Here is a 22,421-nt window from a genome sequence, read left to right as displayed (position 1 = left end):
CACTCGACAATGCAAAATCGTCGAGCAGAAATTGATAGCCAAGTTCCGCACCCATGAGGACGGCCTCAACCGGGATCTTGGGTTCATGTCACGCTACACGTTACCCCACCAGCGAACAAATGTTATCTGTTTTTAATATAACGGGTCAATTGCTGTCTTTTCCTTCCAGATGTTTCTATGTTTCTGCCTCTCTCGCTCTGTTTTTTTTAATTGGCATCTCCACATCATCTGTTTTTTTAGTTCTGGCCGTTTGTATATCCGGTGGCCCTGTAGGTAACACCTATCTGTCTGAACACTTTGGTTGCCTTGGCAACGGGCAGTTGAAAAGACTATCTGTAATCACCAGGCATTGTTCTGTGATTTATAAATGCAATAGGTTCAAGGATTTCATTTCCACATTCACCTGAGGAAGGAGGAAGCCTCCGAAAGCTTATGGATTTTAAAATAAATTTGTTGGACTATAACTTGGTGTTGTAAAATTGTTTACAAACCTCTAGACTCGACTATTCTAACGCTCTCCTGGCTGTTCTCCCATTGTCCACCCTCCATAAACTTCAGCTCATCCAAAACTCTACTGCCTGTATCCTAACTCGCACCAAGCCCCGTTCTCTCATTACCCCTGTGCTCTCTGACCTACATTGGCTCCCGGTATAGGAACACCTTGATTTTAAAATTCTCATCCTTGTTTTCAAATCCCTTTATGGCCTTACCCCTCCCTATCTCTGTAACCTCCTTCAGCCCTATAACCCTCCGAGATCTCTGCATTCCTCCAAATCTTGCCTCTTGTGCATCCATGATTTGAATCGCTCCACCATTGACGGCCGTGCCTCCAGCTGCCCGGGTCCTAAGCTCTGGAATTCCCTTCCTAAACCTCTCCACCTCTCTACCTCTTTCTCCTCCTTTAAGATGCTCCTTAAAACCTACCTCTTTGACCAAGCCTTTGATCACCTGTCCTAATATCTCCTTATGTGGCTCAGTGTCAAATTTTGTTTAATAACGCTCCTGTGAATTGCCTTGGAACATTTTACTATGTTAAAGGCGGTATACAAATGCAAATTGTTATTGTTGTCGTTATTATTCTCTGTTTACAACCAGGGCATGTCTATCCTAATCTTTACCAAGCCTTTGTAACCGCATTTTCCGTGACCATTCACATGTGCATTTTGTCTGCCACCGGTCCCGTAGTAAAATGTCCCAAGGCGCTTCACAGGAGCATCACCAAACAAAATTTGACACCGAGCCACATAAGGAGATATTAGGATAGGTGACCAAAAGCTTGGTCAAAGAGATAGGTTTTAAGGAGCATCTTAAAGGATGAGAGAGATACGGAGAGATTTAGGGAGGGAATTCCAGAGCTTAGGGCCCAGGCAACTGAAGGCACGGCTGCCAATGGTGCAGCAATTAAAATCGGGGATGCGCAATGGGCCAGAACTGAAAGAGGATAAAACCTCGGAGGGTTGTAGGGCTGCAGGAGGTTACAGAGATAGGGAGAGGTGAGGCCAAGGAGGGATTTGAAAATAAGGATGAGAATTTTAACATTGCGGCGTTGCCGGACCAGGAGCCAATGTAGGTCAGTAAGCACAGTGGTAATGGGTGAACAGGACTTGGTGCGAGTTAGACATGGGCAGCAGAGTTTTGGATGAGCTGAAGTTTATGGAGGAAGGAAGGTGGGTGGCCGGCCAGGAGAGCATTGGAATAGTCGAATCTAGAGGTAACAAAGGCATCGATGAGGCAGCAGATGAAGGAATGGAGATGGATGATGTTACTGAGGTGGAAGTAGGAGGTCTTGATATGGGGTTGGAAGCTCACCTCAGCGACAAATAGGTCGTGACGGGTTTGGTTCAGCCTCAGACAGTGGCCAGAGAATGGAGTTTGTGGCGGGGACCGAAGATAATGGCTTTGGTCTTCCCAATATTTAGTTGGAGGAAATTTCTGCTCATCCAACACTGGATGCCGGACCAGCAGTGTGACAAATCAGAGGCACTTGGAGGGGTCGAGAGAGGTGGTGGTGAGGTAGAGCTGGGTGTCGTCAGCGTACACATGGAACCTGATGTTGCATTTTCAGATGATATTCAGCTGAGGGGCAGCATGTAGATGAGAAATAGGAGGGGGCTAAGGATAGATCCTAGGGGGACTCCAGAGGTAATAGTGCAGGAACGGGAAGAAAAGTCATTGCTGGTGATTCTCTGGCTACGACAAGGAACATAGGAACATAGGAACAGGAGTAGGCCATTTAGCCCCTCGAGTCTGTTCCACTATTCAATGAGATCATGGCTGATCTGTGTCCTAACTCCATAGACCCGCCTTAGCCCCATATCCCTTAATACCTTTGGTTAACAAAAATCTATCAATCTCAGATTTAAAATAACAACTGAGCCAGCATCAACTGCCGTTTGCGAAAGAGAGTTCCGAACTTCTACCACCTATTGCATATAGAAGTGTTTCCTAGCTTCACTCCCAAAAGTCCTGCCTCTAACTTTTAGGCTATGTCCCCTAGTCGTAGACTCCCCACCTGGATAGATAGGAATGGAACCAGGCAAGGGCAGTTCCTCGTTCCAGCTGGACGACCTCTTGGACTCTTCGTTCCTGTCTTCTTGCCTTCTTGTTACCAAGCCATATCTCTTTTCATTTCTCCCCTCTTGGGTACTTTGCCCCCCTCCAATGACTACCCTAACCCTTCACTACTCCTCGACCTCTTCGACAAATCCGTGTCCCTCTTTTCCATAACTCCATGTTTGAACCTCTTGAATAAGGCTTCAGCGCTGAAAGGGCCCTAATCAAAGTCACAAATTACATCTTATGTCACTGTGACCATGGTACGCTGTCCCTCCTCATCCTTCTCGACCTGCCTACGACCTTTGGCATGGTTGACCACACCATCCTCCTCCAACGCCTCTCTTCCGTTGTCCAGATGAGTGGGACTGACTTTGCCTGGTTCCACTCTTACCTATCCTGTCGTAACCAGAGAATCTTCTGCAATGGCTTCTTTTGCCACTGACGCATCGTTATCTCTGGAGTTCCCCAAGGATCTATCCTTGGTCCCTTCCTATTTCTCATCTACATGCTGCCCTCGACAACATCATCTGAAGAGACAACATCAGGTTCTACAGGTAGGCTGACAATACCAAGCTCTACCTCACCACCACCTCTCTCAATCCCTCCACTGCCTCTGTGCTGTCAGACTGTTTGTCAGATATCCAGTCCTGGATAAGCAGAAATTTCCTCCAATTAAACATTGGGAGGACAGAAGCTATTATCTTCAGCCCCTACCACAAACTCCATCCCCTAGCCACCGATTCAATTCCCCTCCCCGAACCAGATTGTTCGCAACCTTGGCATCCTATTTGACCTCGAGCTGAGCTTCCGATCCCATATCCTTTCCATCACAAAAACCACCTACTTCCACCTCCGTAATATCGCCCATCTCCACGCCTGCCTCAGCCCATCTGCTGCTGAAACCCTCATCCATGCTTTTGTTCCTTCAGACTCAACTATTCCAATGCTCTTCTGGCTGGCCTCCCATCTTCCACCTTCCATAAACTTGAGCTCATCCAAAACTCTGCTGCCCGTATCCTAACTCACACCAAGTCCCGTTAACCCATCAACCGTTATGCTCGCTGACCTACCGATCCACGATGCCTCAATTTTAAAATTCTCATCCTTTGTTCAAATCCCAACATGGCCTCAGGCCTCTCTATCTCTGTAACCTCCTCCAGCCCTCCAAGAACTCTATGTTGCTCCAATCATCTTGTGCATCCCCCACTTCCTTTGCCCTATGATTGGTGGCCACGCCATCAGCCATCAAGGCCCTAAGCTCTGGAAATTCCTCCCCAAACCTCTTTGTCTCTCCACCTCTCTCTCCTCCTTTGAGACGCTGCTGAAATCCTATCTCTTTGACCAAGCGTAGGCAGGTCGAGAAGGATGAGGAGGGATAGCGTACCATGGTCACAGTGACCTAAGATGTAATTTGTGACTTTGATTAGGGCCCTTTCAGTGCTGGAGCCTTATTCAAGAGGTACAAACATGGAGTTACGGAAAAGATGGACACGGATTTGTCGAAGAGGTCGAGGAGTAGTAAAAGTTTAGGGTAGTCATTGGAGGGGGGCAATGAAAAGAGATATGGTTTGGTAACAAGAAGGCAAAGAAGACAGAAGAAAAAGAGAGGCGTTGGAGGAGGATGGTGTGGCTCAGTGTCAATTTTTGTCTGATTACGCTCCTGTGAAACGCCTTACGGCGTTTTACTATGTTAATGGCGCTATATAAATGCAGGTTGTTGTTGTTGTTGTTGTTGTCTTTGTCGTCGTCTAGTTGTTCACCACCATTCATGACTGATATGGTAGGGCTTCAGAGCTGTGTTCTGATCTGTTGATTGTAGGTTCACGTCACCTTATATATAGCCTGCTGCTTTTAGTATTCAGCACAAATAGCCTCAAGTAATAACTTCATTAGGCTGGTACTTTTGAGCTGTACCTGGTGTTGCTCCTGGCACCTTTTACAAGCTGCATTGAACCAGGGTTGGTCCCCTGGCTTGACAGTGATCAAGGAAGGAGGAATGCTCCAGGCCATGAGGTTACAGATTGTGATGGCATCCAATTCGGCTGCTACTGATGGCCCACAGTGCCTTATGACCAGTTTTGGACTACTAGATAAGTCCACAATCTGCCCTACTTATCATGATGGTAGTGGCACACTTCACAATGGAGGATGTCCTCACTGTGGAGATGAGACTTTATTTTCACAAGCATGGCGGTGGTCACTTCTACCAATGTTATCGGGGACAGACATATCTGCAACATGTCTGTGGAGGACGAGTTCAAGTAGGCTACTTGCTCATGTTGGTTCCTTCACCAATGAACGCAGCCCCAGTCTGGCAGCTATGTCCAGCTCAGTCAGTGGCGGTACTAACAAACTACTCTTGGTGGTGAACATTGAAAACCCCCACCCAGAGTATATTCTGTGCCTTTGCTTCCCTCAAAGCTTCCTTTAAGTGATGTTCAACATGGAGGAGTACTGATTTGTCTCTGATATGCACTTAACTGAGGATAGGCAATTCCAACAATCAACAAAGTCTCTAGCAGTCTCGTTCTTCAGTTGTCCTAGTTATCTTCAACTCAAAGCACAGTATACATTACTACGAACTTGCATTCATATAGTGCCTTTCAACACCTCATGATGTCCCAAAGCGCTTTACAGGCAATTAAGTACTTTTTGAAGTGTAGTTACTGTTGTGATGTAGGGAAATGCGGCAACCAATTTTCACACAGCAAAGTCCCACAAACAGCAATGAGATAAATAGCTAAATAAATCTGTTTAAGTGATGTTGATTAAGAGATAAATATTGGACAGGGCACCAGAAGAGCTCCCATTCTCATCTCCGAATGGAGCCATGGGAGCTTTTACGTCCACCTGATGACACCTCCGACAGAGCTGCACTCCCTCAGTACTACACTAAAATCTCAGCTTTGATTAATTATTATTACTTCATTAATGAGTGAATGGTGCTTGATAAAGTTGATGATATTGGCTACTTACTTAGTTATAATAGACATTTTTCTCACACATACACACACACACACACAGAGCATTTTTCAGCTGAAGTCTTTTCATGTCTAAATTAATGACATTTTTGAGAAATAAGTATTTATGCAAAGGTGTTACACTCTACTCACGAACTTGCACAAAGTGCATTTTGCTTTAATATTACATAGTAGCTAGCCAAGTTAATGAGCTCAAACTTGTACATCACAGGTTCATATTTATTTTTGGCTATTTGTTTTTACTAAACCCAACAGACAGATGCAATTTAATAAATGACTTTGTAACTAGTTTAATTCTGCTATGTCAATTAGTTTAATGAAATTCATTGAAAAGAAATACAACATTCTATTATTAGACCATGTTACTGTTAGGAACTGTCTTAGTGAAATGTGTAACAACAATAAAACTGTGGAAGATATTTATTGTACAATTCTAACTATTTTATTGAAGTATATATTTTAATAAACACTAAAATAGTAAATACAGTATTCAGTAAAACTGAATTAACAAACCAATTAACTTTTTTGAAAAAGCACCAATAATGAAGGTACAGCAGAATAAAAACAAACATAAATATCAGTTAATTTTCTGTAAATTTAATTCCCTATTAGAACATATATTATTTGATTATGTTTTCTATTATCATTTTGCTCTAGAACAGGGTGCATTGAAATTTAACACATGTACATTCTTAGGTCCCAAATTGTGACTACGTGAATTGCCATATGTCAATCATTGCACTCTCAAAACACACATTAAGGACAAGATCCAGGTCATTATTGACTACTTTACCACAGACACCACCAGCCATTCACCTGCTACCCCAGAAAACAGCCCCGGGGTATTTTAACTCCAGGCCCTCATTAGAATCTCACGGGCAGATGGCAGAACAGGCTCATGGGGCTATATGGCCAACTTGAATTTCTATGCCCCTACGTTCCACAGTCTGCTGTCCTACAGATCAGTGAAGGTGCTGAGCCTCAGCCCCATGGGAGTGGTAGTAGCACAGCGGAAGTAGCACATGTTGCCCACTCTCAGGGTGTCAGCACATCTGCTTTCTCGCTGCCCCCGCAACCAATATCAACCACAGTGCCACAAAGCCATCTGGGCCAGACTGCCCCGATAGCAGACAAAATACTGCAGCCTGCAGCTGAGCCGTCAAAGGCTCATTGACATGAGAGGTTGGCCGAATGGTTTCAACGTTCATTAAAACAGAATCAAGGTAGAGGTGAAGGGGTAAAAAGGACTGTTAATGCTCAGGGTTTTTTTCTGGCTTTTCAGGTAAGGGGATTGAGGAGATCATTGAAAGCGTTGCACTATCTATTGCTCCCTGTCCTGTCTAGCTGCAATGCGTTCTGCTGGCCCTTCTTCTTCTAGTTCTCCCTCACCTTCATCCAATTCTTCTAGGCTCTATGATGTTCCTGGGGGTCCCATGGTAGTCACTGTACCTGTGTTAGTCAGGTGTGGTAGGGTTGTGATGGGTATCATCCGCAATATATGGAGGGGGTATTCATTGGTCCCCTAACAGCCATCCTCTGACATTCCTGGATGGGTGGAAAAGTAGGGGTTGGGTTAGTGTCGTAGAATGAAGGTGTGTAGCAGCGGCCAGCAAAACGCGCTAATTTGCATTATCCTTCTGCAGTGATCACACACCAGTTGAGTATTGATGGAGTACCCCTTCCTGTTGACATAAGCTGCTGGCTTGTCTTTTAGTGCCCTGTTTGCTACATGAGTACATTGTATTATGCCCTGGACATGAGGGAAACCGATCACTGTTGCAAATCCCAGAGTTCTCTCATTCTGACTGTTGGTGTCTATTGCAAAGATAATGTACTGGTTTGCTCTGGCAAGGAGGGCATTGGTGACCTGTTTGATGCAGCTGTGCACTGTAGACTGAGAGATACAGGTGATGTCCCCTATAGCAGCCTGGAAGTGACTATGACAGCCAATGGTAATGCATGGCCCCTTGGTCTAGCAGGTAGCAGGTCCTGCTGCAACAGGCTGCATCAGTCAGTAACAGCCTGTCTGGTTAAGTGCAACCTCCTCCTGCACTGCTCTTCAGAAATATCCAAGAAAGTAACTCTTGACCTGTAGACCTTGTGGGCTGGGTAAGGCCTTCTATGAGCAGCCACCTCACCAGCTGTCTTCTAACAGGCCCAGCTGCTGCTACTCCTCTTCCTCCAACTGTTCATTGCAAAAACAGCACCCATGATAAGCAAAGTGCTTAATGAAGATAGGTAAGGGGGAAAAAAATCAGAAAGAAGCAAAGTAGAAGCTCAGAATTGTCTTGGAAATGCACTACTCATAATGGTGCACAGATTTTAATGACCTGAGTGCCTGCGGGTGAGTGCTCCTTTGAATTCAGCTTGCAGTCATGTCAGTCAGTTCGTGAAGCCAGTCCCACTAGCTTTTAGTTAGCAAGTTTACCTCTTGGCAGAACTTCTGACCACTCAGTTAAAATAGTGTCAGGGTTCAAATGATGTCATCAGACCCCTATTTGTCTGTTCCTGTTGGGTGCATTTCTGTTGCGAGTCAGTTTAAGAGTGAAAGTGGTGATCGGTGAGTTTCTGGCAGAAACGGGGCCTATGCAACAACCAGCCCTGTTGAAGCAGTATATCTTGCTGAGAATCACCATTAATGGAACCCAGTTGAATGTAGCCTAGAAGTTTGTAGATCTGGGCAGTGTCATCTCCAACAATCAGTTATATCAAGAAATCAAGTGCATTCTTCAGATTTCTCAGAAAGTGGCTATCTGATCAACAGGACATAAAATTGCTCAACATGTCATTTCCACCCTTTTCTGGAGCTATAAGTCTTCGATCTACCACAGAAAGCTTCTCAGAGATCTTGACAGATTTCATGGATGCTAACTCCATGTAATCCTGCAATCCTAAACATCAAATGGCAGGACAAAGTACCCACTGAAGTTCTGATATGAACACTGAGGCAATGTTGATAACACTACAGCTGCCCTGGATCAGCCATGTGCTGAATGGATGAGGATCAGCTCTCAAAACAGATAATTTATGGCAAACTCAAGGAAGGTAAATGTAAGGAAGGAAGTCAGCACAAATGATTTGAGAACTCAATCAATAAATTATGATCAACTGTGCTATGCCACAGGAAGATTGGGAATGCATCATCATGGACCAGTCAGGCTGGCATACTGTCACTTGCACACTTTAAAAGCCAACAAGTGGCAACTTTTTAAAAATTCATTCCCAGGATGTGGGCATCACTGGCAAGGCCAGCATTTATTGCCCATCCCTAGTTGCCCTGAGAAGTTGGTAGTGGACCTCCTTCTTCAACCACTGCATAGTGGTTTGATACAACTCAGTGGCTTAGTAAGCCATTTCCGAGGGCAGTTAAGAATCAACTACATTAGTGTGGGACTCGAGTCACATATAGGCCAGACCAGGTGAGGACGGAAGGTTTCCTTCCCTAAAGGACATTAGCGAATCAGTTGTGTTTTTATAACAATCCAACAGCTTCATGGTTACTTTTACTGATACCAGCTTTTTTATTTCCAGATTTTTAAAAATCTGAATTCAAGTTCTCAAACTGCCATGGTGGGATTTGGACTCCCATTCTCTGGGTTATTAGTCCAGGCTTCTAGGCTTCTTGATTACACAACTGCACAATAGAAAGGAAAGGAGAGGATACCCAACCTGCCAGTGAATACCACCAGTACTACAAATGCAGTAGGTTTCTGCACATGTATCAGCCTTGATAACCATCTGTGTGCACATATATAATGGGGAAATACAAATATGACCTGAAAATTCCATCAACCTTTTGGTCATAATTGACATGACAACCTGCATGAAAATAAACAGCCCAGAAATAATCCATATTACAGTTTTTAAAAATGGATATATGGCCTGTTAAATATATGTTAGATTAAAAAAAGGCAAGCTGAGGATATAGAAAGAAATGTGCTATATGGAAGAATGGCTGACATGCCATGCTATATTGAAAGACAACCATGCTACAATCCTTGTTTTATGCAATGCACAGTTTCAATACATTAACATTGGTAAATGTCCTTGGATATATACTCAATAGAAATGGTGCATTTTATTGATAATATATCTCAATGATTTCAAATACAACTCTTCTCAAATCGAAACTGTTGTTGTGCATCTTTTCAAACCAATCCTCTTTTTTCAAAAAGACTCATGCCAATTAGATTATATACTCTGGACACTAACATATTAGTTTGCTGTTAAGTTCTATACTTTAATAAAACATCGATGATCTGGTTCCTTTTCTAAATATTTTAGTTACCTCAAAATAAGACACTGACTACATGAACATCTATATCAATGCTTTAAATTATTCAGCATGTAAACATTGATTTCAACTTTGACCATCTCTCTTTTGAATACATTTCTGGTATTTATCTTCACATTTCACAAGAATTAGTTACAACAATGACAATGAGCCTCAAAATTACAGGTATAACACTTTCTCCAGTAATGTGGTCTACAAGCATATTACTTTTGCACAGTACCATGAAACGGTTGCATGGGAATTCTACAAAAGCATAGGAACACCTTCTAAGTCCAATATTTACTAGTTTATCATTAAAAAATGAAAACTTGGTCATTGTTTAACTTAACATTTTGAACAATCCAATAGTTTATACATGGATAGCTATTAAGAATTGTTTTTCACTAAAATATACATTCTGGACTTTGACAGAAACTCAATATTTATTAAACAGTGTGATCGGTAAACAATGTCAATTATTTATCAAATTGCATATTGTTAGTTTAGTAAATATTGGATTAGTATAATTTATTTTGAAAAAATAGCAAATATTTAGTCTGATTACCAATAACAATCACAGTGAACCAGATTTTAAATCAGGTTTTATATTCCTAACAAAATCCCAATTTAAAATTAATAGACTGACCATCTTTCGTTTACCAATTCCCCCTTTAAACTATTGCACTTATTAACATAATCGTGATATACCTGCCAACCTGCACGATGTTGATAAATTCAATGGATACCGAACAGCAGCCAAGCGCACCATAGCATGCACCCACTATAGAAAACCTAATGCAAACATCTGGACGCCCCTGGTGGTAAAAGTCATGAAAAAAAATTCTTTACGTAAAAGAAAAAAAAATTGGAGAGGCAGAAAGATGATTCTGCAGTTGCAATAATACACATTATTGTTAGTTATTACAGATTTTAGCATTACTTTAAGAAGCCGGAGGTGCCTACCTGAGGCAGTGCAGAGTTGAGCTGGCGCTGCAGAGAGTCCCTGTCGTAGATGACATCTTGGAGTTTGCCTTGTGCCAGCGCCAAGCTCTCCTGGGTCTCACGGAGAGTGTCGAGCAGCCGGTCGCGTTCATCCAACATGTTCACCATCAGCTGCTCGAAATTGGAATCCTCCGAGCTGCTCTGGGAGCCCCTCTGGCTGAGGGTGTCCTCGCTGATAGTGGGCATCACCTCACACATCATCGTCCTCCGAGTCCGAGTCTCTCAGGCTGGCAGCCGGGCAAAAACCTTCCAGCGGAAAACAAAAGGGAAGGAATAAAATAAAATCCGCGCGCACACCAAGGGATGGTCAGGGGAAAACGCTCGCCATTCCTCCTCCCTGTCCGAGTGACATTACAGCCCGTTGGCCCTGACACCTCGTCACTTGCCCCTTTTTTATTAAAAACTCTCGGTCCTTTTCTCTCTTCAGAGATGAACAATGACAACCGCAGTCCCGCCGCTGCTCCAATCCTGCGCATTTCTCCGCTCACATCTTCAGAAACAGTTCTCAAATAAACCGTTTTTTTTTAAATTCAAAAACGAACCGAACCGGCGGCGGCGGTGACAGTCCGTAAGGCGAAGCTTTTGGTCCCGACCCGACACTCTCGCAATTGTTCCGTTTCTCCGCCCGCTTGTCACCGTTATGATGATGAGTGGAATCACTTAAGAGCGAGGTAAAGAATAATAAATAATTATATTTTTTAAGAGAGAAAAAGATATGACAGAAAAATGTAAAGCGTGCGCTGAAAAAGGCAAGTTCCAGCCGGGCTCGAGCCGTGGGGGGCGGGTACGCGCGCCGGGTAACGGGCACAGTAGCGCGCGAGCCTACATCACACCACGGCGCTTCTGCAATCTTTATTTTCCTATCAGTTCGATTTTATATTCTATGTATGCATGTGTATCTTAAAAAGAGATAAATGACTCGCCTGGTTCCTTGGAATTGTGAAATTAATTGCATTTTTACTCACCGCTTCTGCTCGCATCATCACAATCCGTTTAATACACCGAGCATCATATGTGTGTGTGTGCAACATATGATGGTGAATCGTATGTATACATTATATCCTAACCAATATGGGCGTATCCGGAGTTTATTTGGCATTACCTCATGCCCGGTTTCAAAGATGTCAAGTGCTGCACCTAAGGAATTAACTGCAACCCTTCACTCTCATCCAGCTGTTTAGCGTATACCTTTTTTCAAGGGTGGGGGACAACTGTGTGTAGAAATGCTGTGCAGATTGCTTGTTGGAGAATATTTTATATGATTTTTTTTGCTGCTGCTGCTGCAAAACATCACGTATTAGTAGTGACGGTAATATTGTAAAACATCACCCTGGAGTAGTGTAAAATTTAGCTAGTAGCAGAAACCAGATGCAAAGCGCGTGCCACTCCCAGGATCACTACGGTAGAAATATCTGTAAATGTCACCGCTTTGAGCGCCCTCTAAAGCAGCTGCATGCTTGCTCAACAATGATGTCATTGTTAAGTATGAACCCAAAATGTTGTATTCATGCAAAAGATTGATCTGACATGCATGACCAGTGCGTTTCCGTATCTTTAATTTTCAATCAGGTGGGACACTCATTAAAAATATCACTAGCTGGCATAAGAACGAATAGAAGTAATAATAATTTGCCTGTCAAAAGACTGCCACAATCCAAATGAAAAAGAGAACACAAAACACAAAGCACAAAAACGCTGTTTGCAGTCTGAAGTGCTAGAGAGACTTCGGGTGGTGTGAGAGGGTTAGACAACAGCCATCACCCTCACCACTTCAAAATTGCGTAGAGAATACATTTTTACACGTAAATCATCGTGTTCTCTTAATAATACCGATTCGTCTCAAGCAAGACCTATCTTCAAAAATAATGATGATGGTTATGGAATATAAGATTACATTTGTTCCCTAAAGACTGTTATCTGACTGCAAACGTTATTTTATTGAATCGCCTACAAACTCATATTTATCCCAGTCTGTGGGTACTAGGTTAACACCATATTAAATATGGATGATCAAAAGAACACAGAGATAGGTATATAGAATGCAAATAGTATGATCAAAACTTGGGCATTTTTTTCAGGTGGGTTTGCAGTATAAAAACCTAGGAGATGGCATTCCCCTGGTCGCAAAATATGGACAATTATCTAATAAAATTACGGGAGAGTGTCGCATTTCCGATTGGCAAATGTGAAAAATGCAATTTGTTAGTGGAAATAAAAAGTCATTCGCAATGCACCTGGAATAATGCTCTTTTCCTGCTTGTGAAGCAACAAACAAGCCATTAGACCCCTATATATTTTTTAAAGTTTGAGAATCCAACTGAGGTCAAAGTAGGCTTTTTAGAATGCAGCCAGGACTACTTCTGGATCAGTTTCTAGCCCAACAAGGAAAGAAGCCGGAAAATGAAGTGAGACAAGTAACTGATGTGAGAATAGAAGAATAATTGGGAAATAGTGATCACAACATAGTTAAGCTCAATATAGGAATAGAAAATTATAATGAAGAGTCAATAAAGGTGCTGGGCTGAAAAAAGGCAAAATTCAGCAAGATAAAATGGGATATGACAAAATTAACTAAGCAGAAAAGTGATCAAACAGGTTGATTGATCAGCAATGGGAAATTTTCAAATATGCATAGAGTAGCAAATAAATATATTCTTCTAAAGTGAAAATCGGGAGTATCAAAGTATAGAGTTCAAAAACTAAATTGAAACTTGAAAGCATCTAATAAAGTTAGAGCTAATCATAAAAGACTAAAGAACGTGTAGGGAGGTGAAAAGCAAGATTAGAAGGGCTAAAAGGGAACATGAAAAGAGACTAGATAATATAAAAGGAAATAGTAGTAATCGTTTCATAAGCATACAAAAAGCAAAAGAATAGTTAAAGAGAGGGTAGGACCACTCGGATGAAAGAGGGAGTGCTGCACTGTCGGAAGTGCCATCTTTCAGATGGGATGTTAACCAAGGTCCCATCTTCCCTCTCGGGTGGACATAAAAGATCATATGGCATTATTCATAGAAGAGCAGGGGAGTTCTCCAGTGTTCTAGTCGACATTTATCCCTCAACCAACACCACCAAACACAGTTTAATTGGTCATTTATCTTATTGCTGTTTGTAAGATCTTGCTGTAATGCAAATTGCCTTCCACGTTTCTCTACATTACAACAATGACTACACTTCAAAAATAATTAGTTGGCTATGAAACACTTTGAGATGCCCTGAGGTTATGAAAGGCGTTACATATTTTTCCTTTCTAATTGTGCAGGATAAAGATATGGCAGCTTTATTAAATAAATATTTTGCATTAGTTCTTACAAATGTTTTTTCAAATGTTGGTGGAAGTTAAAATGTGGGGCAGTTAAAATGGAGATGGGGACTTATCCACTCCTTTCCCATCCCAATATGGCCGACTGCAATTTTAAATTGCAGGTAGCAAGGACATCTGCCCCAAGCTGGCGGGATCCTCTTTAAATATGCAGATCAGGCTCCAATGATGTCAGGTACATGACATGTACAGTTATAGCTAAGATTATATCAATGATTTTAGCCAGCAACTGCCCAACAGAAGGTCATAGTGAATGCCGAATACAATAATTAAGGGACACTTTATTTTAAACATGGATGATATTTTGAAGCAATGCATGATTTTCCTTCCACAAAGGGATAATCTAGTAATAATTTTCTTTCTCCAACCTGCAACAAAAGCAGTTGGCGGATGAATCCCCATACATTCCATTCAGTGCTCATAGTGTATAATACAGTGCAAATATTTAAACTGAATTTATTTTATACCAGACGGACTCCCATATGTCCTCATCAAGAGAGCAACTGAGATACTTCTCACAGATGTTCTTCAGTATGGCAACCCTGTGATCGTCAGCCAAATCTACTGATAAAAGTATTGAAGTAAGAAAACAACACTGGTAGTGTGGTTCTTTATTCATAGCTAGGAGACATGTGCATTGAATCATAGAATCTTACAACACAGGAGGCTATTCGGCCTGTTGTGCCTGTGCATGAAGGATAAATAATTCAATAAATCCAATAAAAAGTTTTTGAGGTCTGAAGAAAGGAGTGAGAATCAGTATTTAATACATGGGAGGTTACTTTACAAAGTAGAAAGACATACGAGCCAATTTTAACTGACTGAAATCACCATTAACCGGGCAACAATGACCTCAAAATGGGGTCAGTAGACTTACCGCCCCCCCTTAACGTTGAAGCTCCAGCCTCTACCATTTTGAAAGGTGTCTTCCCTTGGGCAGCTGGAGGCCCCGCCTGTTTCAGGCATTAGGCCACTTAATTATGCAAATTGGGTCCTTTAACTTAGTTACAGCCCCAATTGCAAATTTAAGGGATACAATGGTGGAGTGTGCGCCATATGCTCCACCCATGTATCCTGCCATTTAGTGGCCTAACCAGTGGTCCTTAAAGGGATGACTGCTGTCTGCTCCTAAAACGGCCACAAAATGTTTTCGTTATATTTTTGTGGAGCCGGAAGGAGCAGGAATGCTCCTCCTGGCTCCACAAAAATGATGTAGGCCATTGACAAAATGGGTTCATTCCCCCTCTGTTTCACCACCGCCCCCACCCCAGGACCAAGCTGAAGGCTGGTTTGATGTCGGAGGCAGCTGACATTTCTCAGGTCCAAAACTGGCGAGCTGAATCAGAGCACCTGTTTGGCTTCCATAGCTTGCTGGCTACATTTAAATGAGGCTAGGCCCCGAAATGGCTCCGGCTTCTTCAACCCTAGAATAGGCAGCCAGCCGACGTGCTCCATCGGTCTCAATAGAATAGAAAGGAAGTTTTTGAATTGCATAGCTAACTGAGGCAGCTGTTGCAAAAGGTAACTGTTGAGGGAGCAGCATAGAAAGAGTGGTAGTTTGGGTACTGCAGGGATTGGTTCCAGGGCTATTGACATTTTCAATATATATTAATGATTTGGAGAAAGGGACAGTAACAAAGTTTGCAAGTTTGTCAATCACACCGGATTGGGAGAGGTCATAAGTATCAGGGAACACACGGACTAGTTGCATAGGGAACTGGACAGGTTGGGATAATGGGCTAAAAAGTAGAAGATATTGTTTAATGTAGAGAAGTGCAAAGGCATGAAGCCAAGGGAATATAAACAAATAATGAGAGTACAAATAAATGGGAATACTCTACTGGAAATAACAAAGGAAGCTTTAATAGAAAGCACCCCAAACCATCAGCATATTGTGCAGCAGTGGTGAAAAAGCAAGTTATTCAATATTAACACAAGCTCAAGGGCAAAGGGGACATGTGTTCAAGCTAAGATGAGAACAGTTGAATACACAGTTAAGACACAACTTGTTCATGCACAGTGTGGAGAATATGTGGAATAGCCTACCCAGAGAGGCAGTGAATACAGAGGATGTTATAAATTTAATGAGGGTGATGGTTAAAATTTTGACAGACAGGAATACAAAGATAAAGTGGACCAGCCCAATAGATAGTAATGGTGTTTTCTGATCCTGTAAAGCCCTCAGGGCAAAATATTTTGAACTCTTACATCTTGGCTTAAGCGGCTGGAAAATTTGGCTACATCAAGCCTCCCCTTAAATATGCCAATACTACCTGCTTCAACCATTTTATGTGGCAGCATGTTCCACATTCTCACCATTCTGTGTAAAGAAATTCTTCCTAAATTATTTGATCTGTTAGTTGGTTATCATATATTTATGGTCCCTTGTTCTGGACTCATCCACAAGTGGAAATAGTTTCCCCATGTCCATCCTATCGAAACCCTTCATAATTAAGGCACCTAGATGACAATGTTTTTATAGTCATAAATAGAAAGTTCAACTTCACAAGATATGCTTGTACAGCATCTAGAGAAACCACCGAGGCCTACTGTTTGGTAATTAATATGAAATGTATCTAGAAAATGGTTAATGTTACCACTAGAATGCTGCTGTTTTATAAATCCATTTAGTCCATTCAGGCTAGCTTGAAAAAGTATACTTTACGCACAGTGGATTGGAATTTGGCCAGAATGTTTGATATCACAATTCACAACAGCTATAAAAAGAGGATTTCTGCCTTTTTGTAGACATTTTCAATGGACTGAAGCAGAATGATTTTGGGAGGGTTTTACATCTTTGTCAAGACCCAGAAAGATTCCAGAAAGAGACCAATATTATGTGAATAGTTTAGTGAGGAATCTGTCAAATTCTGGAGGCTTATCACTCTGTTTTTCCATTTACATCATCAGGTTTTTCCATGCCAAATTTATGTTAGGATTATTGTAGGTTATCTTCTCAGATTGGGGAGAAAAATAATTAAATTAACTTTTAGTTTGATGTTCAGATATGTAGTTTTTTTATAAAACTGGTAAAATGTTTCACTGCTCTTGTATGATCTACCCATTATATGTTATGATTGCACATATAATTTTGCCTCTTTAGCCGAAGAATAAACATTGCTATGGTCATACTACTTTTGTTTCAAGAATAGTGTTATTTCTTAGTACTCTCAGTGAACAAAGCTTCAAATTTAGCACTAATGGTGAAGTGCAACAATTATCTTAGATTGATTTTCTTTGAAGCCCTGAAACCCTTTGTCCTTTAAAATAAATTCCAATTTCTTGTTTGCTGAAGTGGGCATAATTTCTTCTGACCTTTTGAGTAAAGTTCCATCAACCTTTCCATTTATCAGAAGAAGGACTGGAGGATTTGGAAATATAATTTTAAAATACATATTTGATCACCAAGGCAGAGGCGCCTAGGTTTACCAATTGGAATGCTGATGAAAACCCATTCATTTTCAATGGGCTACTGTTATATTTTGATCTGAAAATGTAGGCCGGAATGTTTAGTCTTTATTATTTACATTTTTGGGGGTGTGGGGCAGGGGAGAAAGTAGAGAGAATGAAGAGAAATTCAGACAAAATTGAATATGATGCAATATAAAAGTAGAAATACTCATATGAACTCTTAAATGCATTTGCATTAAATTCCTCAGTGCTCTATTTAAATGCAGGCATTAATCCACTTAAATAAACAGGTTCTTAAAAAAACTGGTGTTAAAATAGTAGTTGGGAATTTGATATGAGCCAATTAGGCATTTGTACAAGAACAGTGCTGATCATAGTTTCTACCTGTCAGTTACCAAGCTAATTCTTCAGGCTCTGTAAATGAAGATGTAATTAAATTGCAACTAAGAAAAAACAATTTTATTTAGGTGGGTTAACTTCCAAATATTTAAGGTGATGTGATCTACAATCAGGTTTATCCCCATGTAGGCTAGACGTGATGTTCCAGCCATCATGACGTGTGAGGAGGATTTGATAGCTGATCTTTTCCTGCCCATCAATTTTGTATATTCGGATGGAATGTTAAAAGTCCAAAAATAAAGTGTTAGATTAAAAGGTTGGTTTGTTATCACATTTGATACAAATGCAGAGAAGGCCAATGGGCCAGAGATTTTCCTAGTGACTAACAGATAGAACTTTGTGAACAAAAAGATAAAGTAATTGGTCTATTCAATCACTTCTCCTGCTCCATGGATTTCCTTGAGAAAGATCATTTTTTCAATGGAAAAAATTGTTCCAAAATGTTAACTTTCTATGAGATAACTAATACAGCACACAATCAACATGCTAACTTGTAAGATGATATCGTCATAATCTATTAGAAAGAACAAATATGCATTTAGATAGGACTTTATCACACCTCTCATGACACCCCAAATCACTTCACATCCAGCCAATTATTTTTTGAAGTGCAATCATTGTTATATGGGTAAATGTGTCACCAATTTTGCATGGAACAAGGTACTGCAACTAGCAAATGAGATGATTAACCCAATAAACTTTATTTTGTGCCACTGGTTGAGGGAAGAATGTTGGCAAGGACACTGGGAGAACTCCTACTCATGGGATCTTTTATACATCTGAACAGGTTCAATGCCTCATCTGGAGGACAGCACCTCCAATAATGCAGCAATTCTTTAGGACTGTAGTGATACATTCTAAATTATGTGGTCAAATGGTGAAATAGGGCTTGAATCTATCACTTTCTGACACAGAGTCAAGAATGCTGCTAACTGACCTAGGCTGGCACTCATAGAACATATTCATTACATGATTAATTTATGTTTAAGTCGATGAATACAGGGGAGGTCCTGTTCAATTGGAAACAAGCCAACATAGTATATTCAAAAAAGATGACAAGAAACCAGGGTAATTATAGACACTTTCATCTTACATTGATATCTGGTAAAATAATAGATAATCAGGAACAAACCTGAGAATTATCGATAGAAAAATAACATAACAAATGCCAGCCAACACAATATCAGAAGAGGGAGATCCTGACTGGCAACCTCTTTGACGTTTTGGGGGAAATGACATCCTAAGTAGACATTAGAAAGACCTATGGCATTGTGTACCTAGATTTTCAGAAAGTCTTGATTACATTTTCTGCTGAAAAGCTGCTACACAAGTTTAAGACAGTGAACATTCTAGGTAAAACTTGGATCTGGGTAAGGAATTGTTTGAAACAGTTTACCAGTTAGGGGAGTGATGTTGAACTCGGGAGATATACTCAGTGGAGTGCCTCTACAGTTTCTCATTTACATGAAGATCTGCATTCAGAATCACAATACAAATTGATTAGATATGGGATGTGGGGTTGGGGGGAAGGGGCGTGTAGTTGAGTCTGAAGAAGCAGTTAATAAACTATAGAAGGGCTTGGGAAAAATTTACACATTGGCACAGCTATGCAGATGAAATATAATTGCAAGATGTTACACACTGGGAGAAAAAATTGAGGATGCATTTAACGAATGGTGTTGAACTAGCTAGGAAAAGGGGCGAAAGAAACCTGGGAGTCCTTTACAGTCCTTGCTAAGTGTAGCCAGGAATGGCTAGCTGCTAGCATAAAACTAGTCAAAAGTGCAATGAGCTGACTGCCTGCTATCTTCCAAATTCAGCTCAGTTGCATAATTATCCTGAGCTCCTGGAACAATTTTTACCTTGTACATGGGTCAGATACAAGTAAAGCTTATGTCCCAATAAATTGCACTACTCTGACCTTGAAATGGGAACTTCTTAAGTCCCCAATATCATATTTTCTATTCCCACTCCAACACTTCATTTGGACTCGGAGTGAGTCTGCTACTTGTAAAATAATGCCAAATTAGGTATTTTGCCCTAGGAACGTAAATCGAATAAGTAGAATATTGAGATTCCCAAACTTATTTTTCCAGGGATCAGCATCCACGGGGAACTCAGCTGAGACTACGCAAACACATTTCACTTATGATTACAACAATCAAAATGCAATTACTTTCTGTATGCCAGTCTTCTAAATTGGAATCCATATTCTAAAGATGAAGGTAGCCTTGTAATCCACTGTGCCACCCAATCACCATGGGGTAAAAGTTCCTCTCATTGCTATATGTAATATTTAATACTGATCAGAGGCACACTTAACTGCATGAATCAGCTCCTAATTTTTTAAATGCCTGTCTGTCCTTTTGAACTGAAAAATATTATTTTTCTTCTGTCCAAAACCACACTATATAATATATAATATAATCAGTCACTCTAATTTATCCATGGTGTAGGCTAATGCAGAAAATAATAGTTCAGGATTCCACCATTTCTCTATTCAAAGTTAAGGCCTTGGCACCATCCTGTTATAGATGTGACAGATAAGTCCTATTTTTGTTCACTCCTATGTGACTGTGACAGTCGTAAACTATTCCTCCTCACCCTTCTTTACCTGTCTGCAGCCTTTGACTCGGTTGACCACACCATCCTCCTCCAACGCCTTTCTTCTGTCGTCCAGCTGGGTGGGCTGCGCTGGCCTGGTTCCATTCTTATCTATCCAGTCATAGCCAGAGAATCACCTGCAATGGCTTCTCTTCCCGCTCCCACACCGTTACCTCTGGAGTCCCCCTAGGATCTATACTTGGCCCCCTCCTATTACTTATCTACAGGCTGCCCCTCGGCGACATCATCCGAAAACACATAAGGTTCCACATGTACGCTGATGACACCCAGCTCTACCTCACCACCACCTCCCCCAACCCCTCTACTGTCTCTGATTTGTCACACTGCTTGTCCAACATCCAGTATTGGATGAGCAAAAATTTCCTTCAACTAAATATTGGAAACACCGAAGCATTATCTTCGATCCCTGCCACAAACTCCATTCCCTAGTCACCGACTCCATCCCTCTCCCTGGCCACTGTCTGAAGCTGAATCAGACCATTCGCAACATTGGCATCCTATTTGACCCTGAGATGATCTTCCGACCACATATCTGCTCCATCACCAAGACTGCCTACTTCCACCTCCATAACATCACCCGTTTCCACCCCTGCCTCAGCTCATCTGCTGCTGAAACCCTCATCCATGCCTTTGTTACCTCTAGACTTGACTATTCCAATGCCCTCCAGGCCGGCCACAATCTACCACCCTCCATAAACTTGAGCTCATCCAAAACTCTGCTGTCTGTATCCTAACTCACACCAAGTTCCGTTCACCCATCACCCCTGTGCTCGCTGACCTACAGTGGCTCCCGGTCCGAGAATGCACCGATTTTAAAATTCTCATCCTTGTTTTCAAATCCTTCCATGGCCTCGCCCCTCCCTATCTCTGTAAACTCATCCAGCCCTACAACCCTCCGAGATCTCTGCGCTCCTCCAATTCTTGCCTCTTGCGTATCCCAATTTTAATCACTCCACCATTGGCAGGCATGCTTTCAGCTGCCTAGGTCCTAAGCTCGGGATTTCCCTCCTTAAACCTTTCCACCTCTCTACATCTCTCTCCTCCTTTGAGTCGCTCCTTAAAACCTACCTCTTTGACCAAGCTTTTGGTCACCTGGTCTAATATCTCCTTATGTGTCAAATTTTGTTTGATAATCACTCCTGTGAAGCGCCTTGGGACGTTTTACTATGCCAAAGGCTCTATATAAATACAAATTGTTGTTGCTGTTGTTGATTTGAATATAGAAATTTTACTGCAGGTCCTTTGCTGCTATGCAATCCACTATTACTCTATTTTTAGATTTTGATTGATGGCAAATGACATCAGCATTTGAGGATCTTACAGAGCCGTGGAGAGGAAAAGAAGAAAATCGCATTTGGCTTCTCCTCAGGCATTACAGGATTCTCCCATCTCAGGATTTCTATAAACTACAGATAAAAATAGCCAATTTTCAAATCTTTCTACTACAGCCCATTTGGATAGCCATTCTAAATATAAACATAAACTTTAAAGAGGCACTTTTAAACACAAAATAATATTTTTTAAAAATAAGCTGTGTCTGTAGGCAAATTTTGACAGTAGTTTAATTATATTTAGTCTGCTGATCATTAAGAGAAGATAAATAAGAGCTGGATAAGAAATTTAGTACAATCACAGCAAATAGAAATAGGATTGCTATCTTGGAAATCTATATTTGGGTCTGGAGTTGAGTATAGTCCTAAAACTGATTCCAGTTATCCAATCAGCAAAATATTTTTATCAGAATTTTATTTTAAACATCGTACTATATGCACAATACATTACTAGCCCTGAGCTTTGGGGAGCCTTGCTCAGTGAAAGAATAGGAAAAGGTCTATTGACCCAGTGAGGCCAC

General features: G+C 41.3%; 1 protein-coding gene across 1 annotated transcript in view; it reads right to left on the bottom strand.

Annotated features, from left to right (window-relative positions):
• The window catches only part of ppfia2 (PTPRF interacting protein alpha 2), a 413,910-nt gene extending 402,897 nt beyond the window's left edge, over positions 1-11,013 (bottom strand). The window contains exon 1 of the mRNA XM_067999463.1: positions 10,774-11,013. Within this exon, the coding sequence (XP_067855564.1) occupies positions 10,774-11,013 (240 nt within the window). The remainder of the gene's footprint in view (positions 1-10,773) is intronic.
• Positions 11,014-22,421: the final 11,408 nt, after the last annotated feature.

The sequence above is a fragment of the Heptranchias perlo genome, chromosome 18 (assembly GCF_035084215.1).
Source record: "Heptranchias perlo isolate sHepPer1 chromosome 18, sHepPer1.hap1, whole genome shotgun sequence".
NCBI classification, from domain to species: Eukaryota; Metazoa; Chordata; class Chondrichthyes; order Hexanchiformes; family Hexanchidae; genus Heptranchias; species Heptranchias perlo.
The sequence above is the reverse complement of the archived record's forward strand: the minus strand, read 5'-3'. Positions and strand labels throughout refer to the sequence as shown.